Source organism: Poecilia reticulata, chromosome 10, assembly GCF_904066995.2.
Source record: "Poecilia reticulata chromosome 10, P_reticulata-male-v2, whole genome shotgun sequence".
Classification (NCBI taxonomy): domain Eukaryota; kingdom Metazoa; phylum Chordata; class Actinopteri; order Cyprinodontiformes; family Poeciliidae; genus Poecilia; species Poecilia reticulata.
The window spans coordinates 25,252,210-25,273,958 of NC_088839.1; the positions used below are offsets into that span (position 1 = coordinate 25,252,210).

The 21,749-nt window shown below is 38.4% G+C and overlaps 1 protein-coding gene across 1 annotated transcript; it reads right to left on the bottom strand.

Annotated features, from left to right (window-relative positions):
• Window positions 1-37: 37 nt before the first annotated feature.
• Window positions 38-20,762, bottom strand: xkrx (XK related X-linked). Its single transcript, XM_008420670.3, has 3 exons — window positions 19,922-20,762; window positions 4,693-4,946; window positions 38-2,899 (listed from the first exon to the last, which is right to left on the bottom strand). Exons 1-3 carry the CDS (start codon window positions 20,269-20,271, stop codon window positions 2,091-2,093), a joined length of 1,413 nt encoding a protein of 470 aa, XP_008418892.2. The 5' UTR covers window positions 20,272-20,762; the 3' UTR covers window positions 38-2,090.
• Window positions 20,763-21,749: the final 987 nt, after the last annotated feature.

Sequence of the window (21,749 nt, forward strand, 5' to 3'; positions counted from 1 at the left end):
GCTATTTTTATTACATTAATCCACTTGCAAATAAGAAAACTTTTTTATTTCACTTTATTCAATGTTCAAGTAGTACAGTAGTAGTCAAGGCACTGAATGACAAACTAGACAACTTAAAAAAATACAAACATGCACAGTATCAAAGCATAATTACAAGCTCATTTAGTGTCCATCTCTTATTTTTACACAATAATTAGGTTAATTCTGGATAACTTCTGTTACAGAGGCCACACACAAATATTCACAATCCTTTCAGTTTCTCAGCAGAACAACGTGTCCAACTTTGTTTTCTCCCCCATTTAAAGGCAGTGAGCTGTGAAGAACAACAGACAGCAGCTGAGAGGAAACCAGTCAAAGCTTTGTAACATTTTCTGCCATGCTGCGTTCAAGTCTGATCAGTGCAGATGCAAGACGTGTGCAAACAGGGGAGCTTTGAAACCCTGAGAGGAGGTAAACTGAAACTGTCCTGGGTCAGTGTTTTGGCCACTTCTCTCTCTCTCACACACACACACACACACACACACACACACACACACACACACACACACACACACACACACACACACACACACACACACACACACACACGTGGCTCAGCGCTGCGCTTTCATCACCTGCTTTTGAGCATCGCCGCATATCTCCAAGTGCGACATTCTTTGGTGGCGTTATCATGATCTGGGAAAGTTCATACACTGCAAAAACAGAAAATCTTACCAAATATTTTTGGTCCTTTTTCTACTGCAAATGTCTTATAACACATGAAATAAAATAAAACTAGATTACAATAAACTTTTCAGGAAGATTTAGTAGGTTGTTTTAAATATTTTTAAATATTGATGAAAAGCAGATTGTTTCACTGATAACATGATAAAATGTCTTAGTGAAATAATCTGACAGTGGAACCAGCTTTTTATCATCATTATTAAGGAATTACTTACTCAAACTTCTATTTCTTGCTGAAAAGTTACTTGTAAGTTAGTTTTGTTTTATTTCAAGTGTACTGCAGTGTATGCACTAGAAACTAGGTCAAATATACTCGGCATGATTTTGGTTTTGCAAGGCTGAACTTCAATATTATTCACTTATTTATAATTATCTCAAATCAATATCTTAAAACTTTGTCTTATAGAAGTTGAGTTCTTAAATGTTAAGTTTTGTCTTATTCCAAGTGAAGGAAGTTATTTTCACTAAAATTAAACCAAAATACTCTGTAAGATTTTGTGTTTTTGCAGTGCAGTGGCAGAAATAAGCCTTTTAGTTGCAGAAAAAATGTTTCATTATAAGTGAAATATTTTGCCATTGGAACCAGCATTTTTCCATCAATATTAAGGATTTATTTACTAAAGACAAACTCCTAAATCTTGCAGAAAACTTACAAGGAAGCCAGTTTTGTCTTATTTTTAGTGTACTAAGATATTCGCTCTAGAAATAGACCAAAGGTACTTGGTAAGATTTTGTGTTTCTGCAGTGTAGCTTCAAGTGCAAATATTTTAGTCAACTCAAAATAAGACGGCTAAATTTCAGTAAAAATTAGGAGCTTGTATTTTCATATATTGATGAAAAAGTTCTGGTTCCGCTGGCAGATTATTTCACTTATAAAACATGAAAAAAAAAAAAAAATCATAAGTGAAAATAATCTGCCAGTGGAACCAGGACTTTTTTCATCAATATTAAGGAATTATTTACTTAAAACAAGCTCCAGTATCTTGCTGGAAAGTTATTTTTCAGTTAGTTTTGTCTTTTTTCAGGTGTACTAAGATGTTTGCATTAGAAACTGGACCAAAAATACTTGGTGTGACTTTATTTTTGAAGTGAACAAACTTCAAAGAAGCGTGGCTGAACTTCAACAATAATCTTCAATTATTCAACATCTAAAAATTGCAATATAATTTTGAATTGGCGTTAGAAAACTATCAAATCCCTTTCAGAAGTTGATCTTTAACCTTATATGTTAGTAAGTTTTGTCTTATTTCAAGTGTAGAAAGTTATTTTCACTCGAAATTGACCAAAAATACTAGATTTTTTCCAGCGTGATTTGCCTAAGCGCCTGGTTTCTCCCAGCATTCCTCCCGTTTTTGGTGCGTTTCCTGTCAGGCTAAAGACTCCCGCTCGTCTGGAGGAAGGCAGTTCCGAGGGTCCAGCAGCTCCAGCGGCTCCTCCTTAAGCATGGTGGCGGCGGTGGAGTAGGAAGGCGGCATGCTGCCCCGCCGGCTCGCGGCCCGGCGCCGGCAGCAGACGCAGTGCAGGCAGTCGTGGACGTTGTACTTGAAGAGGCTCCTGCACGGGTGGCAGAACTGGTAGAAGAGCATCATGAATAGAACGGCCAGGCTGTAGCCGATCAGGAGCTGCACCACCACCAGCAGCGCGCACACGTACACAAAGAAGTCCGACTTGAAGAAGTACCAGAGCGTGATGAGGACGAGGTTCTCCAGGAAGCGGCCGGAGTAGTAGAGCACCAAGCGGCGCCAGCTCTGCTTCCGGTTGATGAGCTCCTGGTGGGCCAAGTCCAGCTCCACGGCCGACCAGCAGAACACGTTAATGCAGGCGTACAGCAGCGTGAACATGCACAGCACCACGGCCGTGCCCAGCTTGGAGAAGTTGTTCTCCACGCCCTCGGCCAGCGAGCCTTTCTGCGCCCAGAACTCCACCCACGGCAGGAAGAAGAAGAAGAGCAGGTTGAGCCCGCCCACCAGGATGACCCAGTGGGTCAGGGCGGTGCTGAACAGGACCAGGGTCGTGACCCGGGTGGTGATCTCCAGGGCCCGCCACAGCACCATGCACAGGTAGGCGGCGGGCCGCAGTCGCACCTTGATGGAGTCGTAGGTGATCTGGATGGCGAGGACGCTGCAGACCAGAGCGCCGTAGGTGATGGAGACGAGGGTGATGATCATCAACGCCACTGCAGAGAGGAGAGAGAGCTTAACACAACCGGAGCGGGATAACCTGGAGTATAACACACACACACACACACACGCACACACACACTTCTGATGTGAAATTACAGATTTTTTTTTTTTTATTTATCGGATTATAGCAAATATGAAACTAAATATGGAAACCAGAAGAGATGGATGGATGAATGGATGATTGGACAGATGGATGGATGAATGGATGATTGGACGGACGGACGGACGGACGGATGGATGGATGGATGGATGGATGGATGATTGGACAGATGGATGGATGGATGGATGGATGATTGGACAGATGGATGGATGGATGATTGGACAGATGGATGGATGGATGGATGGATGATTTGACAGATGGATGGATGGAGTAAAGAAAGAAGGACAAATGGAAGAGAGGAAGGACAGACGCTGGTCAATAGAGTCTGGAAGCAGAAACTTTTTCCCAAAGCGTTCAAGTTTGTCCAGACCTTCAAACGTTCCTGAACCAGGTGAGGTCCTCCAAGTGGAAACCTCTGTTGGGGCAGTGAGGTTTTCCAGCCTCACTGCCCAACAGAAACTCTGAGGTTAAATGTCTTTTGGTTGAAATTGACTCGTTTTCCCCCGACTTTCCACTGGAGCAGCGTCCAGCTCCAGCTGAACTGGGTCAGATCTCAACAGAATCTGGTCGACCTCAATCAGCCTCATATAAACACAGGTGTGTCTGGTTCCCAGCAGGGCATTAGTCACCAAGTACAGGAAACAAACCACCTGACCTCAGAAAACCAAAGACACAGTCCTGTTCTGACTGCAGGGTTGAACAAGGGTTGAATTAGGGTTGAATAGAGGCGTGGAAGTAGGATTTAAATGTGTTTATTGGTGTGAATGTTGGGTTGGTTCCAACCGTCCATCCAACCCTCCTGCATGCATTCACACTGATAACTACGTAATCAAATAATTCTCATGCGTTTCGTTATGATGGATGTCAACTCCTGCTCTGGTGCCACCTTCAGGCCAAAGCGAGGCCTCTCCCAAACGGCTGAGCTCGCTCTCAGTTTCAGGCAACAAAGTTTATGTTTACAAACTGTGAATGAATCAGAACATACACTAATACCAGCAAGTTCACAGTACTCGGTCTTACAGCCTAATGTAAATAAAAACAGACATGAACTTGAAGGGCTTCTGCAGGTTTCCCCAACACAAATTTAATACTTTTTGTATGACCATGTGGTCACAAATCGACACTTTCACCACACATCTGGCTAAAAAGCCTCATTAAAAAACAGTTTTCTGACTTAGGATTCTGTAAAATACAGCAACGTTTCCTTCAAAACCTTGTTTTTTACGCTGTTGTAAGACTACCTTCTGAATGGCAAAAATTACGGTGGTTATTCTAGTAATTGAACGCCACTTTGAATGAAGAGCAGGTTTCAATCATTTTTGTGTTTTCAATGTATTTTTGCAGTATTTTGGTGTCTTAAGTCATAAACTGACGTTTTTTTGTGTGACATTTTAGCTAGAAAGTTTGTTAAAAGTGGCGATTTATGGCCCATATGGCCTTCCATACAGTGGAAGTGTTTTACTTCCACCGCGAGAAAAACAAAAACTAGGTACAATATGAGATTAAAGTTAAGATTTGTGCTTAAAGTATTTAATACCAACTTATTTTTCTTAAATAAACGTAAAATTAAAAAAAATTAAAAAAATCAGAGACTCAAAATGTCCCAAAATCCACATTTACGACTCAAAATGTAATTTCTGCAAAAAAAGAAAGCGCTTAGGGAGGAAATAAACCAGCATTTCTTACGTCTGACAGACAGGGTGTACTTTTCCTGGATGTTGGCGTAGAGCTGGAGCGTCAGCTGAGGCGTGGAGCCCAGGAAGGCCTGGATGACGGCGGTGCGTTTGAAGGCGTTCCGGTGCGTGGCCAGCGTCCGCTCAGCCTGCCCGACTTCCAGCTCCATCTCTCGGCCCTTCTCCAGGTTGGTTTTCCTGGACAGGGTGACGTAAGGCTCCTCGTTTCGGCCTGCCTTGAAGTAGACCACCAGCGCCTCGAAACACCTGAACAATGAGAGGCATCGGGAGGTCAGGGTGCAGTACCGCCTGAGCACCAGCAGGGGGCGACATCATGTTAAAAGTTACAGGACGGTTTCTAAAGCCAAACTTAAGATTGCATCTAAAAACAAAGCTCAACTTCTTTAAGGTATGTGATAAAAATGCAGTTGGCCAATTCAAAACTGCAGATTTTTTGAGAAGTTGAGTTTTTAGAGAAAAATAATTGATATTTGATTTTGAAGTTCCATCCATCCATCCATTTTCTTACACCCTTGTCCCTCCGTGGGGTCGGGAGGGTTGCTGGTGCCCATCTCCAGCTGGCGTGATTTTGAAGTTCAGTTTAGCTTTTTGTAAAGTTTTTTCGTGGAAAAAATAAATAAATAAAAATCTCACCACTTATATTTGGTCTGGTTTCTAATGCAAATATCTTTGTACAGTTGAAATAAGAAAAGTTACTTTTCAGCAAATCTACAGGAGCTTGTTTAAGTAAGTAATTCCTTAATATTGGTGAAAAATTGCTGAATAAGGTATTTTTCCACAATAAAAGCGAAATAATCCTCAGTGAAATTAGTATTTTTTTAAAATAAAAAAATCAATATTAAGGAATTATTTATTTAAAACAAGCCCCTAAACCTTGCTGAAAATTAGCACACTCCTCTTATTTCGCACTAGAAACTAGACAAAAACACTTGAAGACTTTTAGTTTTTGCAGTGCTCGAGTGAACACCAGCTTTAGCTGTTGAAGCAGATCAGCTCAGTTCTGCTTTTGCTTTTTTGTTTCTGAAAATCTGCAACACTTTCACTGTGTTGTTCGGTTGCAGCTTCATCAAGCAGTTTACAGCTTATATGCAAATGTTTGGGATATAATTTGTCACCGTTATTAACAATATCTTGTTATAGTATCGGCATTTTACAGCAGGGACAAGATAAAATAAAATCTAACAAAATGATGTTTTGATACGTCTCTCCCACTAATTTCACAACAAATTTCAATAACCTATAAAACAAAAGCCAACCTTTAATTCAGCTACACAGATCAATAAATCTTTAAGTCACTTGGAATAATAAATATTCATTGCATTGAAACAGTCAAAACAAATCGTGTTAAATAAATAAATAACCTTCCTGCATAAATTAAATGATTAAACACAAAAAATCTCAAAATATTCCTGGCATTTAGTAAATATAAATAATTTTGGTAATTCTAGTTAACCTAAACCAATAAAAGTTTAGTCTGATTTAGCTACAAACAGGGAGAAAAAAAAGTAAAATATCTGCTTTCAACTTTAAATGTTTTCCAAATTTTTGTTTAATCAAACGTTGGATTGCACTTTATCACAAAACTGTCCAGTTTTAAGGATTTTACATAGAAATAAAAGACTTTCCAAACCTTGAAATCAAGGCATTTTCATTGATTTTAAGAACCCTGATGCATGTAAAAATATATTTGTTAAAAGAAAGTAGAATATCTGCCAACTAAAGGTTACCCTGTACTCAAACAGTGGCTACAGATTTTTCCGTACAGGAAATTAAGACACACATTTGTCATAACAAAGAGGCCTTTCATTGTAAATCTTGGCCAAACCAAACCAAACTTTTCCACTGAACGCTCCAGCAGAGGGCAGCCGGAGGATAAACTGAGAACGTCTGGGTGTGGCTGCCTGAACGTTTGCAAGGTAAATGCTCTCTGTTTGGTCTCCGGGGTGGGAGCTGCTCATAAAGGCAGAAAAACTGGTTTTACACAAATATGTGCTCCTGTGCAAGAGAAGGAAAAAGGTTCAATCAAAAGAGATAAAAGAAAATAAAAAAAACGTATTAAATCTCATATTGTGTCAGAAGCAGGTTTTCAGCCTGCAACAGTAAAACGACGTAAAACAGAAAGAAAAAGCGAGTTAAATAAACTTAAACTACTGAGAGTTGTGTTTTCAGCTCATGACCTCAGCCTCAGCTCTGCAGGACCTCCCTGCAGCACTAAATCTCACATCGCTGTGCAGGAATGCACCGCCAGACGCTGTTGCTTCAGCAGCGTCACACCAAGGATCTTTACACAGAGTTTACAGACGCTTAGAGCCGAAACTAAACCGGCTGTAAGCAGGAATATGGATCAAACTAAACCGGCTGCAAGCAGGAAGATGGATCAAACTAAACCGGCTGCAAGCAGGAAGATGGATCAAAAGTTTTACAGAATCGACAACCAAAAAAGGACAAAAAAAAACAGGCCAGGCAAACCAATTTCTCCAAACTATTTTACAGTGGAATGGTCTTCAATCAGCTCATAGACATATATACATGGACTGGTGGTCAGATTTAGCGCAAGCGTCTTGCTCAGGGGAACATTGACTCGCAGCAGAGGAAGAAACAAACTTTTCAACTGTAAGACGACTATTATTCACTGTGATTCTACAAAACCTAGCCATGAATTTATGTCAGATATTCCTACAGGGAGACAGTAGTGAGGTGTGCTGGAGGAGAGGCACAGGAAGACAGGAGTTCAAGAAAAGAGTGAAAAAAAGAGAGTAAAAAGAAAGGGCAGAGCAAAGAAGGAGCAAAAGAATGGAAAAAATTAGCAAAAAGAGTAAAAACAAGAGCAAAAGCACAAAAACGCAAAAAATGAGTGAATGAAACGAGCGAAAGAGTAAAAAAGAGCGAATGAAAGAAAGTGCAAAAGAGAGGAAAAAAGAGCAAGATAGTGGAAAAAATGAGTGAAAGAAAAAGGAAGAAAGAAAAAGAAATGGACTAAAGAGCAAAAGAGTGGAAGAAAAAAGAGCGAAAAAAGTAAAAAATACAAAAAAGAACAAATTAAAGAGAACAAGTGGAAAAAGAACAAAAAAAGCACAAAATAAATTATTTTTTACTTTAGCACATTTATATTTCAATTAATATGCAGAGTTTTACGTTCTAAGAAACTTTCACATTTAGAGTTAAAAACTAACGTCCATCAACCACAGAACAAAAAACATTTTTAAAACAGCAGGGAGAAAAACTCAGTCAGGTTATTTATCTTTTAAAAACTTTTACTCCATTTTTGACCATCAAAATGAAAATTGTGTCAACTTTTTTCTCTGCAACACTGTTTAATTTCTTCTACTAAATATAAATGGAAAATATTGCTGATCCTATCAAAAAATATAAATTTTTATTTAAAAGCTTTTTTTTGTAAAACATGTACAAAAAATAAAAACCACTTAAAAGCAACGAACTCCACATTTTTTATAAACGTATTCCAACAGCAAAAAAGAAAAACGGTGAAATTTGCTTACATTTGAGAAATGTATGAAAAGAATTTTCTATTTCCTAACAAAAAGAAATAATTCAGCTGTATCATTTTTAATGATAATCACTGCAACATGTTGCTCAATCCGGCAACAATGGCTGCTGGTTTCCAATAAACATCCTCCTGCAATCCCACCAGATATTTATGGATAAACTGTAATCTACAGCTGCAGTTCTGCTCTCCAGATTAACCAATCCGTGCTCGTCTTCCCAGAAATTATAATTTATTATGAAAGAAACAAAAGCAACAAGACAAAGAAAAAGCAAGAAAGTCAGAAAGAGTTTAAAAAAAAGAAGATAAAAACAAAGAGCAAAGGAAAGAAGGAAGGAAAAAAACAGATGAGACAGGAAGAATGAAAAGAATGCAAGAAAGAAAAGAAGGTACAGATAAAGAAGGACGTATGTAAGAAATGAAGGAAGGAAAAGAGAAAAATGAATGGAGGAAGGAAGGCAGGAAGAAAGGAACGACAACATGTGGAAATATTTTCCTTCCTTATTTGGTTTTCCAGACGTTTCCACTGGACTAGAACCAGAAACCCAGCAGGCCGTCCATTTTTATATTCTGAGAGCAGAAACCTGCAGGACTGACAGCAAAGGCAACGCGGGGAAGGCAACGCGGCAAAGGCAACGCAGCAATGGAAAAGTGGCGAAGGCAACGCAGCGAAGGCAACACAGCAACAGACGAGTGGATTAGTCAGAGTAAATGTGCTGATTTTTAAAGCGCCGCTGAATTGATTTATAAACAGAAACGTGGGCCGCTGCTCTTCATTTGCAACTTTTCACATGCAGTCTGTTCCCATCTGTGACTGAAACGGACCAGAGAAGAAGAAGCTCAAACACAACAAATGTCCTCTGATGTTAGAGGAAACAGCAGTTTTATTTCAGCAAACTGCAAAAACACAAAACATTACCAAGTATTTTTAGTCTCTGTTTAGTGCAAATATCTCAGTACATTTGAAATAAGACAAAACTAACTTACATGCAACTTTTCAGCAAAATATAGAATATTGTTATAAGTAAATAATTACTTAATATTAATTTTTTTAAAAGTAGTAGAATTAAGTGAAGTAGACTGGAACCAGACAACAGAGTTTACAACAGAATATTAAGGACGAGTTAAGAAAAAATAAAATAAAATTAGAATAATAAAGTCACGGAATGGGGAAAAAAATTGAAATAATGTGAGAACAGTCATAGCATTTTTACTTTATTCTCAAAATATAAATTTGATCTCATATTATGGCTTTTCTCATTTTATTTTCGTACAACTTTATTCTTGAAATTTGACTACTGGGATATTATTATGACTTTATCCTCTTAATATTATTATGGCTTTATCCTGGTATTAGTTTTTATTTATTCTCGTATGTCTTAATTCTGGTAATATGACTTTATTCTCCTGATACCATTTTATTTATGCAATTTTATTAGTTTTTTATTGTAGCATGGTCTTAATGCTCGGGTTGTAAATGTTCACTTCCAATAGAAAGAAATGTCTTGTTCCATTATTTCACTTATAACTACATTTTCTTCAATATTAAGGAATTATTAACTTAAAATAAGCTCCTAATTCTTTCTGTAAAGTTAATTGTAAATTCATTTGTCTTATTTCAAGTGTGCTAAGATACTTGCAGTAGAAACTAGACCAAAAATACTTTTGGTGTTTTTGCAGTGCAGCGCGATCATCGTGTTTCTGTTCTCCTCAGATTTCACCATCAGGCTCACTGACACTCAGATGACAAACTGTGCATGCTGAGGCAAGCTTGAGCTCAGTGTGTAATTATGTCTCAAGATGTAATTTACTCAGAGAAAAAAAAAAAAAGAGAGAACAAGTCAGGGCAGGATCCACCCATCCACAAGCGCCGACTTCAGATCAACAGCAACAAAAAAAGTCGTACGCTTTTCATTTAGATTCCCACTGGACGCCATCTTGGTTCCCCCAAGGCTTATGCTGTATAATGTATAGCTGTGTCCGGTCATTATCTGTAAACGTTATGAGCTGAAACTCCTCGTTTGAGAGCAGATATGGCGTGTCTGTCTGCGCAGCCACAAGGAGTCAGGAGTTGCACCATCCCAGAGTCACACAGGAAGCCTCCCATCAGGGCCCCGACCGCAGCAGAGGCGATTTAATCGAGCAGAAGATCGCAGCGCACTGTTATCTTAACACGGGTTCCCTGAACTGAAAGCTGCGCTCACACGGAGCAGAGCAGCACAGACGGAAAGCACGCTGCTTCGTGTTGGAGCTGTTTTTAAATCGGACAAAGCGCTCATGAAAAGAGGGGAGAGGAGCGCAGGAAAGAGAGGAAGAGGGCACACCCAGCAGATGCACCTGCGCTGGATTTCAGACACGCACATTTTCCCTAACTCATATTTTCATTAGACGTTGACTTATCAAGAATGAATCATACAGAAATAATAAAGTCTGAATTTAAGAGTCATGGACTTTAAACATTTAAAAATGAAATACAAAAACAAATTGAAAGGATATGATTGGTTGGTTGGTTGGTCGGGCGGATGGATGGTTGGATGATAAAATGGATGGATGATTTGCTGGAAGGATGGATGGATGGGTCAGTGGTTGGATAATAAGATGGATAGAAGGCAATTGGATGGATGATAAAATGGATGGATGGATGACGGATCAACCATCAGCCTGATTTTATTCTGTTTGTATCAAGTTTCAATCTGATCAGTAATCAATAACCAGTGTAAACATGAAGAGGTTAATTTCTGCCAATCTGGTGCAGGAAGAACGAGTTGAATCCTGATAAATCTTGATCAGCTGCTCATGTGCAGCTCCAGATGTTTTAATAATCAATAAACATTCAGCTGCAGACGCTGCAGACGTGCATGCTAAAAGCCGCAGCCGTGCATGCTAAATGCGCAGCTGCAGCAGACGCAGCTGAAAGCTGCAGCCGTCAGGAGGTCCATGCAGCTTTATCTCCAACGTGTTAATGAATGACTGTGAACTTTGGGCCGAACCGTCTCTGGCCCGGCTCCAGTGGGAACCGTAAGTCTGCAGCCCACGTTTTCCCTCAAATGGATATTATCAATCAAAAAACACAGAGTCAGGAAATATTTCTGCTTGTTTTCACAAAGTCCAAACTCACATTTCTCCCTTTTTACAAGTTCAGAGGACTAACGGAGCAAAGCAAAGCTCTTTAAAAATAAAACAATGAAGCGTAAATTCAACTCGAGTTGAACTCTTTGCCTCGTAAAAACGACTACGCCCAACAGAACCGTAAATTCACTGTATCGATGTAAATGAATCTGTTTACAAACCAAAGTTCAGAAAGTGGAGCAGATTTGAATTGAGCTAAAGTCTCCACCTTCGTCTTCCTGCGCGAGTCATCCAGCCGCAGAAACAGGTAACGCCACTTCAATTACATGACTGTCTTCTGTCATGTAGCAAAACATAAACAGCTAAAAAAATAAAGCAGTTTTGCAGTATTCTAACCAAGCATGGAGAAAGATCAGATGCAGCTTGATAAACGAGCAAACAAAACATCCTAAGATGATCTAATCACTTCGATTTTGTGTTTAAAAGGCAGAAAATTCAGATTTCAGTCCTGTGTATTCTGACACAGCCAAATAAAGTCTTGTGAAATGTAATAAAAGAATCAGCCAAGAGGTTTGTGATCATTTTGGAGGAGCTCAGTTTGATTTGCTGCATGTTGACAAAATGCAACGCTAGCATATCCACACGGTTAAGTTCACACAGCAGGCGAATGTGACACCCAAATCACTTTATTTTGCCCATATACAATGAAATAAAAATAAAAAACACCCCAATGTGTGAATTATGGCTCTCACAAGTCTCTTTTCACAGTTTGTTAATAGTAAAGTTAATATCAATCAATAGACAATTACTGAGTCGTTTTTGTCTTAAATATCTGAAATACTGACAAACTAAAAGATCAGTGACCTGGACTGACCACGCTGTTTTTTTACTTTATTTTAAAGCAGTTGTAAGGCAAAGTGCTGGAACCGTAAACTGCTACTGTCAGTTACACAGCAGGTCGTTGCTAGGTAACCAAAGAGTGAGTGAGTTACTAGGTAACCAGAGAGTGAGAGAGTCAGTTGATTCACCAATCAACTGACAAGTTTAGCAGCTAAGCAAGCCAAACTTGTTTAGCCGTTTGTGAAAGTTTAAATCAGTCACTTTTATTGCCATCGCCAGTAAAGAAGTTTGTAGGATAAGAGATTGTTTTGATGCAATGACACAAAAATAAAGAAATAAAATATGAATGAGAAAAATCAGTATGCATGTCCGGAGTAGCAGGTGGATGAAGTGGCTGTGTTGAGCTACAAATAGTTGGTCTGGAAAATACAGTACTCAAGAGGGATGAATGCATGTTTTTTAGATTTTGTGTGAAATAATTTTTTTTATTTAACATTAATTTCACAAACAATTCTGTATTATGAAGAATTTCAAACATTTTGCTGTTTTGTTGCCATATGTGTCATTGGTTGAGCAGCTGAAGTTATTGGTTTATTGTGCGACTCTACAGAAAAGGCAGATTTTACAACGTTGTGCTTTCGTTTACCAGCTTTGTCTCGTTATGATTTCGTGACAATACTGTCGGCTCTGATTGGTGAATAAACATTAAAATCGATCCATAAATGGCTCCATTCATTATTACTTCTGGAAACAATGCGCCGCCGTGGCATCAATGTTCTTCTTCTGTGCATTTTGGAGTTGCTTTTGGGTCGAAAAACGACACAGACCTCTAATTGTGGTCACATCATTCAGTAGCATCAACAAACATCAAGAAAAAAAAATTGAGCATCACTTGCTGTGTGAACCTAGCTTAAGACATGGTGGTGGCAGCATCATGCTGTGGGGGATGCTGTCCATCAGTAAGAGACAAACACTTGAGAATGGGGTAGAAGTTCACCTTAGCAGACAACCATAGCTGCAATAGTATTCTATTGCAGCTATGGTTGCTGCAATAGAATGCAACCATAGCTGCATTCTATTGCAGCTATGCAATAGAATGCAGTATACTCAAACACTCATGTGTTTGAGTATACTCAAACACATGAGTATACTCATGTGTTTGAATGGCCTAGTCAAAGTCTGAAGCTAAATCAAATTGAGAATCTGTGGAAAATGTTCATATTTTCAGAGTAACTGAGGTATTTTGGGCTTAGAAAGTGCAATAAATTCAATCCAAAATACTTCCAGCTATACAGTGAAAGGTGGTTGTAGAAATAAATTTACCGTATTTTCTGGACTAAAAGTTGCTCCAGATTATGAGTCGCACCATAAAGAGGAAAAACACATAAAACAAGCCATGTTCATTTATAAATTATTAAACATGAGTGGGATCATGTTAATTATATGATCCGGTGACATGTCAAGCAGAACAATAAAAAAGTGTGAATATATTCTAGAAAATACGGTGCTTTTTTTAGATTTTATGTGGAAAAAAAGGTAAAAAAGTAACATTCATTTCACAAACGAGCACTGCATTATGCAGAATTTCAAACAGTTTTGAAGTAAAACAAGTCAATATTAGCTTGCTTTAGCTTCCACACCATCATCCCCTCTTTTCAAAAGACCAGATGTTTTTGTAACCGTGTTGCTGTGGCAGCACAGCAACACGTGTGGGAGGGGCACCTCTGTGTTGCTCTTTGCTCCACACAGGAGGACTTTTCGGACTTTAATCTGCAGGAACGGTTCGCCAGAAACCTTGATCTTGGTGACTAACTCATGCTAAATCATGACTCGGCATGAAAATCATGTGGACATTACTGTATCATGCCATTAGGCAAACACAACCTCAGACAAATGACAACCCATGATCTGATCCGCTCCAAACTGACAAAAACAGAAATAAAATGCAGAAGCTGCCAGGAAAAACTCTGCCCTTTACTACTACCATTTACACAGAAATTCAGCGTGTAAGCAGCTGCTACGTTTCTGAAATAAAAGCACCACGTTAGCTGATCGGCAGCAAGTGTAAACCCTGAAAAAGCAGAAGCTGTGGCAGTTTGCTGACCTGAAACTTTCATGCATGTGGGCATTCAGAGAAAGCAACGTGTTCTCATCGCGGAAGAGCGGCCGTTTCTGCAGTTTTGGTTTGGAACGGTTTAAAAAGGTTACCTTCAAAACATTTGGAGGCCACGGGAAAGACATTCCCCAAGTATGAGATCATTAATAACAGTTGTGGATGTTCCCAAAAGTGGATGAGCCGGAAAGTCCGGCCCAAGGTCGGAGCGCACGCAGCTCTGCAAAAACAACAAATCTTAAGTTTTTCTCTAGCTTCTAGTGCAAATGTCTTACTGCAACTAAAATAAAACAAAACTCATTTACAAGTAACTCTTCAGCAAACTATAGGAGCTTGTTTTAAGTAAATAATTCCTTAGTATTTATGAAAATATAATATTTCCACTGGCAGATCATGTATAACAAGAGGAGAATGTCTTGTTCGTCTTATTTTGAGTGTACAAACATCTTTGCACTAAAAACTAGACCAGAATACTTGGTAATATTTTCTGCTTTTGAAGTAGTTTCGAGTGAAAATATGTTAGTACACTTGAAATAAGACAAAACTAAGTTACACGTGACTTTTAGCAACATGTGGGGTTTTTTTTAAGTCAGTAATTTCTTAATATTGAATTTAAAAAGTACCAGATCCACTGGCATTTTATTCCACTTGTAACAAAGACATTTTTCCACGTATTAATTGCAACATCTTGACTCTTAACCAATATTAATGAATAATTACTTTAAAACAACCTCCAATAGTTAGATTTATCTTATTTCAAGATAATTGCACTAGAAACTAAAAGTGTAGAAAATGCAAAACATCCCACTTGTCACTCCTAGACGTTAAAGTTCAAGGAAGTAAAACAAGGAAAAGGAATGAACAAGTCTGGTTTGTTTAGACATATTGCAAAGAGGAAGAAATTACAAAACGGGTTTGGATTGCAAAATCCAATCTGAACAAACCATGAAATTTCAAGACGTTTGAGACTTTCAGTGCATCTACGTCACAAAATCCAAGCAAAGTACATCGAAGTTTGTAACTGTAATGTCACAAAATGTGAAAAATGGAAAGCTTTTCGTCTCATGACAGGCAGCATTCGAATGAAATATGAGGCCATGTGTGAAACAGCTGAGAATTCACTGAACTGGACCAAAACAAGCAAACGTAAAACAGACCGAAGAGAAGAAACGTTTTCCAGAACCAAATTCAGATCTGAAGCTCCCAGAAAACAAAACTATGAGCATAAAAGTCTCAAAAGACGATATGTTTAATGTAATGCATGTTTATATAAACTAAAGATGAGTGAACAGTTAAATGGTTACAGTGAAAAAATGTTTTATTTATGCAAACAGCTAACGATTATTTTAGTAATCGAGTATTCTGTAGATTATTCTGATGATTAATTGGACAAAAACATTGACACATTCACCAGGTTTTTCATTTCAAAACATATGCCTTTTTTTTTTTTTACAATATTAGAAATGCTAAATAAATTTCCTTTTTAACTAGGGAAAATAAACATTTTATTGACTGAAATGCAGTACGTTTAACCACTTGTAGCTAATGATGCATCTGCAGCTAAAGAAAATCTTTTACATCAACATGCGAAAAGCTCAGGCTTTTCTGCTCGATTTAACATCAACACCGAATAATAGCGGTTCGCTTAGCTGTCAAATTAGGACAGACTTAACTATTTTTTTACAGAATTTGAACCAGGTTAAGCTAAAACTTTGCCACTTGAGGAGTTCTAGGTGGAAAATATTTACAAACAAATTAGTTTTTTCATCTTAAATTCAAAATGTATATATATATTTTTAACAGTTTTGGGCTAATTACTGCTCCGAGTCAGTTGTTCTTTTAGCAAATGGCCCGTTTTAGAGTTTTTACACTCCAGTTTAGTAAATCTGCTGACGATTGTCAGGCCTGTCACAATAACAAATTTTTCTGGTTGATAAATTATCCCAGAAGTTTTTGTGATAAACAATTATAATGTTGTTTTGAAGCTACTGCCAAGTAATGTAATGGTAATGGCATAATAATGCACCTGCACCATCTCAAAGATCAATAAACTTAAATTTTTAACTAATATTTAAGACTGTAACTGGAAAACAGTTTAAATATTTAAAACAAATAAACAGAAACAACAAACAAAACGGACATTGAAGTCTCTGTAAACGAAATTATCCTTAAAAAAGTTGAGACGAATGAAGACTATTGTCATCCAGTTTTTGGTAGGAGACAGAGACACAAGAAAAGCAATCATGCAATTGGAAATTATTGATCTCACTTTAATTGACCATGCAGTTAATTGATTACTGCGACAGGCTTAACTATTATTTCAATAAACGATTAATCTTTTTGGCCTTATTTTTATTACTCCAGAGAACGTTGTTCAACAAAACCTTAAATCATGTAACTTTAGTATCGACATACAGCTGACCCTATCCAGACAGCTGTCTATATCAGGGATGTCTAAAGTGTGGCTCGGGGGCCATTTGAGGCCCTTTAGATTATTTTGTTTGGTCACTCGCCTCCACAAGCATGAAACAGATGAAAATAAATGTGTTGTTCTTATTGGCCCAGTTTTATTTATCAGCCGATGCCGATGTTGGTCCAAATATATTTTTCATCTCTAGTTTATTTATTATATTACTGAAGAAATAAAAAAGATAAATGTCTCAAGAAATGCATTTTTACAGTTTTAATGTAAAAATATTAAGCATCTGAATTCTCTCGATATGACAGTTTTGGCTCCAATTCCCAAACGCTTGGACAGAAATATGTGGGTCGTACACATGAAGGACAGCTTACTGGGACACAGAGGAGCTATGTAGGTTACTCTGACAAAAAAGAGGCTGCACTGCCTTTAATTCAGACTATGATGAACGGTTAACCCCATAATTTTCTTAATTCAGGATGCTCTGTGTTGTTGCAGGTTTGTTTTCAGAGCCGCCACAGCCCATCTGGTCTGTTATCTGCTGCAGGAACAATGGCTCAGAGGAAGTTATTATGATGATGGATCATTAAAAAACAAACAACTTTAGCAGCATCCTGTCAGGTCTTTAAGATGACCCTGCAGGGCCGTAATGTTCTCCACATCCACTCGTCTCCCATTAACCTCCATGATACGCTAATGGAAAGTGGAAGCTGTCCGGTGCGGACAACAGGACGCTCTCTCAAACTCTCAATTTACTGTAGGAAATGTAGCAATGCTGCTAAAATTACTAGCAGCAGTATCAGTAGTCTGAAGATTAACTAGCATGAGCTACATTTTGCCTCATTAAACCAATTTTTAAAGGTGATCCATTGTGCTTCCTTGAACAGAGCGGTACAAATCATGTTCTTTACATTTTTTTCACAAAATTATTCTTAGATTATGAGATTTCAGTCTGGTCAGCTCTGTTTTAAGGCCTGTGGTCACTTTAAATCCAGATTAGATGCTGCTGGCCACACCCCAAACTCAACGTTTACACTCACAAGAGAAAATGGCTGCAAACAGATGCACAATTATACAACCACACAGCTTTGAAAAGCATAATTAGAGGCTCCTGCACAACCAACAAGAAGTGGTTTCTGAATGGTAAGTCAACAACAAAACTTTTGGCTTTTCCAGCAGCCATTGTACAGCGAATACAGAGGTAAAACTAGCTGACCAAATGTGTTGAATCTCTGCTTGGGTCAGAGGCTTCTTCTGATTCGTTGCAAGCTTGATTGCTACTGGAGATCACAGAACCACCATCCACGACTCTTAAAGATGCGTGAATGTGTTACGACATTTAATTTAGATGAATAAAGTATTTTTAAGTGAACTGAATTTAGACCTGAGCTTTGACTAGGTCTTTTAACACATGGATATGCTTTAATATGGCACATTTTTCCACACATTTGCTGTATCCTCTACATGATCTATGGCAAACTGAAGATATTACTTTGTATGGGTTTCTTGTTGACATTTTCTTGGAGTGAATGACCAAAATGTGTCCTGTCAGCAAATTCAAGCTGTGGCTTTCTTTATTTTTACTTCATTTTTAGGCACTAATTTGTGTTTTTCTGTCACCTACATCTCAAAAAAAGAGAAAAAAAGCACATTGAGGTTTGTGCCATGTGTTGAAATGCAAATACTTTCACCAGACACTTTACATGGATCCTGGCAAATGCTTTGAGATTTTCTTTGCAAATATTTTTGGAAACATCCAATCATGATGAAAACTTCAAATCAACAGAACAAAAGAAAGCAAATCAAAAGCCCCCAGCTGCTCATCTAATCAGGAAACCAGCACAGATTTGGTTTGAGGTTAAACCATCCAGTGAACAGATCATTCCTGTTTTCTAGCTTATTTGATTCACGATGTGGTTATTCTGCTCTGTTCAAATCTGTTCAAATTATTTTTGAATCTTTTCCTGGTTGTTTTGAAAAAAACATATTTAACATTTTTAATAATTTATGAAATAATCGTTTTATGAAGCGATTAATTGAGTTAATCAAAATGAATTGATTGAAATAATCAACTAATTTAGTAGTTGATTGTTGGCTGGAGTATACAGACACAAAAAGGTCATTTGATTATATGTTCATTTGCATATTTAAATATATCTCTACCATTCCATAAAAAGGCTTGTGACAGTTTTCTTTATCCGATTAATTGATTAGTCAGAATCATTGATTACTAAAATAACTGTTAGTTGTAGCCCTACTCTCTATTTTTCTATACATGTTTTATTTTGGTTATTTTTACAAATTTCCTGAGCGATAGGAAGTTTGAAATATCATATAGTGATATAGAGATAAGATAAGTGACTCTTTGGGCGACTAATGCACATTTGTTGTTCAAAAAGTTAAAAAATTTACAGATTACCCAGCAGTTGCATGTTCAAAGTTTTGCATATTCTTGTATATGAAGGCTTTAGTGGTTAAATGAACAATTTGCACAACGTGCTTGTTTTTTAAAAATCCAATTAATTGATTAGTTGTCAGGAAAGTGTTAGTTGGAGTCCCACATTCATATACATTGTACACATACTTTAAGGGGGCTTTTGAAGAGTAAATTCCTGTTATTTTAAAATCTGGTTTGGTTGTTTTATGTTGTTTCTCAAACTTCCTGAGCTCAGATTAGTGACTCTCTGGGAGACAAATGCAAGCTTGTTGTTCAAAGTTTAAAGAGTCAGGATAACCAGCAGATACATGTTCAATGTTTGCATTATTCTAGAATTACGCCGTTCAGAGTGGCAGTACGTTGGAGTAGATCTATACTTTTTTTTTTTCTTTTTCAAAGTTTTCTGTTTTTCTGGGGAAAAATTTTACTTTTTGTTGGAAACCTTCATGTTTTGGATTCTGTGTAATTGGCCAGATTTTTGTCAACATTTTTCATACTTTGCTGTTTTGCTATGAAGTGTAACCATAGCAAAAGGGTGGTTTTATAACAGGAAGCAGCTGATTAACATCGGAAAAGTTGAGATACTTTTTTAAAATGTTATTTCACTTTGGGAATCAATACAATATTTTTTGAATTTTTTTAATGATTATTTGTTTATTTGCTTCAGTGATTAAACTGAAAATCTGCAGAATAAACCAATTTTCCATCCGATTAATCGATTATTGTCAGAATTAGTAACAGATTAGTGGGTCTTTGGGCTAAACACTAAAGTTTAAAACCCAGAACAACCAGCAGATGCATCATGTTCAGTGTTTTAATGAACCGCCCTGTTTCCCACCTGATGAGCGGTCCAAGCTGCAGCAGGTGCAGGAGCAGGACCAGCGGCCGGTCCCGACCCACGTCCCTGTGAATGAAGGTCAGGGTCAGCTGGATGAGCACAGCGGGAACCAGCATGAAGGTGATGGTTAAGCTCATCCAGAACACATCGTTGGTCTTGTGGTAACTTTTGCAGAGAATGCAGGCGGTGATGAACTCTGAGCAGTAGAGCATGGTTGTCCACACCACGCTGAGTGGGGGGTTCACCCGGCGGCGGGCGGTCTCCACCATGACCCCGTACTCCTCCCGGGAGGAGCACCGCTCCATGTCCGTGATCTCGCTGCCCTGCTCCTCCATGGCCACCTCACACATGTCAGTATCAGTATCAGCAGCAACAAATCACAGATAAATTGAACTCCGCTGCAAAAACATCACTTTTTGCGGCATATCCCTTTAATGCGCCGTCGCTCCCAACTTTCCACCAAGTTGATCGTGGCAGGTGTCTCATTATGTCCCACTCCACGGTTCGGCTGACTCACAAGCAGTCCGCCCTCAGCAGGGTTTGATTTACCGTCGAAGAAAGCGGGGAAAACGCCTCTTCTCCCGGATCAGATCTCTCTCCGTATAGGCAGCGTTTAGTAGTTCAAGAAAGTTCAGCTCACGACGCGCACAGTCGGGCTAAATCCACAGAAACTTCCACGCCGGTGACAGTGACCCACAGACACACAGAAAGAGCCCCAGCCCACCGGGTTGTGGGTGTTTCTCACACCGCATTGTTGCTGTTCAGCTGGGCTGCGTGTTGTTACTGTTGATTCATTGCTGCGTCAAGTCAACCGTAATGGCGGAGGCAGAACGGAAATACGACCTCCTTTCAAAATAAAACACAAATCGAGTCCAGACTCTGGGTAGGCATCATTTAAGACCGGCGTAACACATCCTTAGTTTCGAGAGTGGGGTCCATGATGTTTTGCCAAGTGCTACCGCCATTTTTTTGGTTGCCTCATTTTATTATTTTCCTTTTTTTTTATGTTTATTTGATAGGGACAGACACAAAAACATGGATCAAAAACACAGTTAATACCCAACATCCATTCTTAGGAGGACCTTTAACAGTTGATTAAATATCAACTGTATAATCTCTTTCCAGATTATACACTGCTCAAAAAAAATAAAGGGAACACTTAAACAACACAATATAACTCCAAGTAAATCAAACTTCTGTGAAATCAAACTGTCCACTTAGGAAGCAACACTGATTGAAAACGTGGACCCTCGTCGGGTCAATCAGTGTTGCTTCCTAAGTGGACAGTTTGATTTCACAGAAGTTTGATTTACTTGGAGTTATATTGTGTTGTTTAAGTGTTCCCTTTATTTTTTTGAGCAGTATATTTTTCAGATAGGTCGATCATTCATTCATCCATTGTCTATACCCGTCCAAAAGCACAAGCTTTGCAATCTATTTAAACGGGAAACTCCTCCCTCAGCGACCGTCATCGCTTTAACCCAAGTTGTTCACCGGCGAACTGTTAAGGAGCGGACACTTTTTGTTTTAAAGGTTTGAAACAGAATAAAAACTTCTACTAAATCTGATCTGAACACTTTAATTGAGCTGTAAATGTTTCTTGTTTCTTACTGGGCCTCTCTTTTCAGTAAATTTGCAATAATTTTAAAGCATAACGTTGGTGCATGCATGTAGATCCCGTTTCCGGTTTGAATTGATGGGCTATCCGCTCGTTTTGAGTTTCATTTTACACAGATGACGTGTTGACTCTAATGAAATCTGGTCTGAAATCAGACCTGTTCCTGTGAATGTCGGAAAACTGTTTCGTAAGCTGTGTGAAACGAGGCGT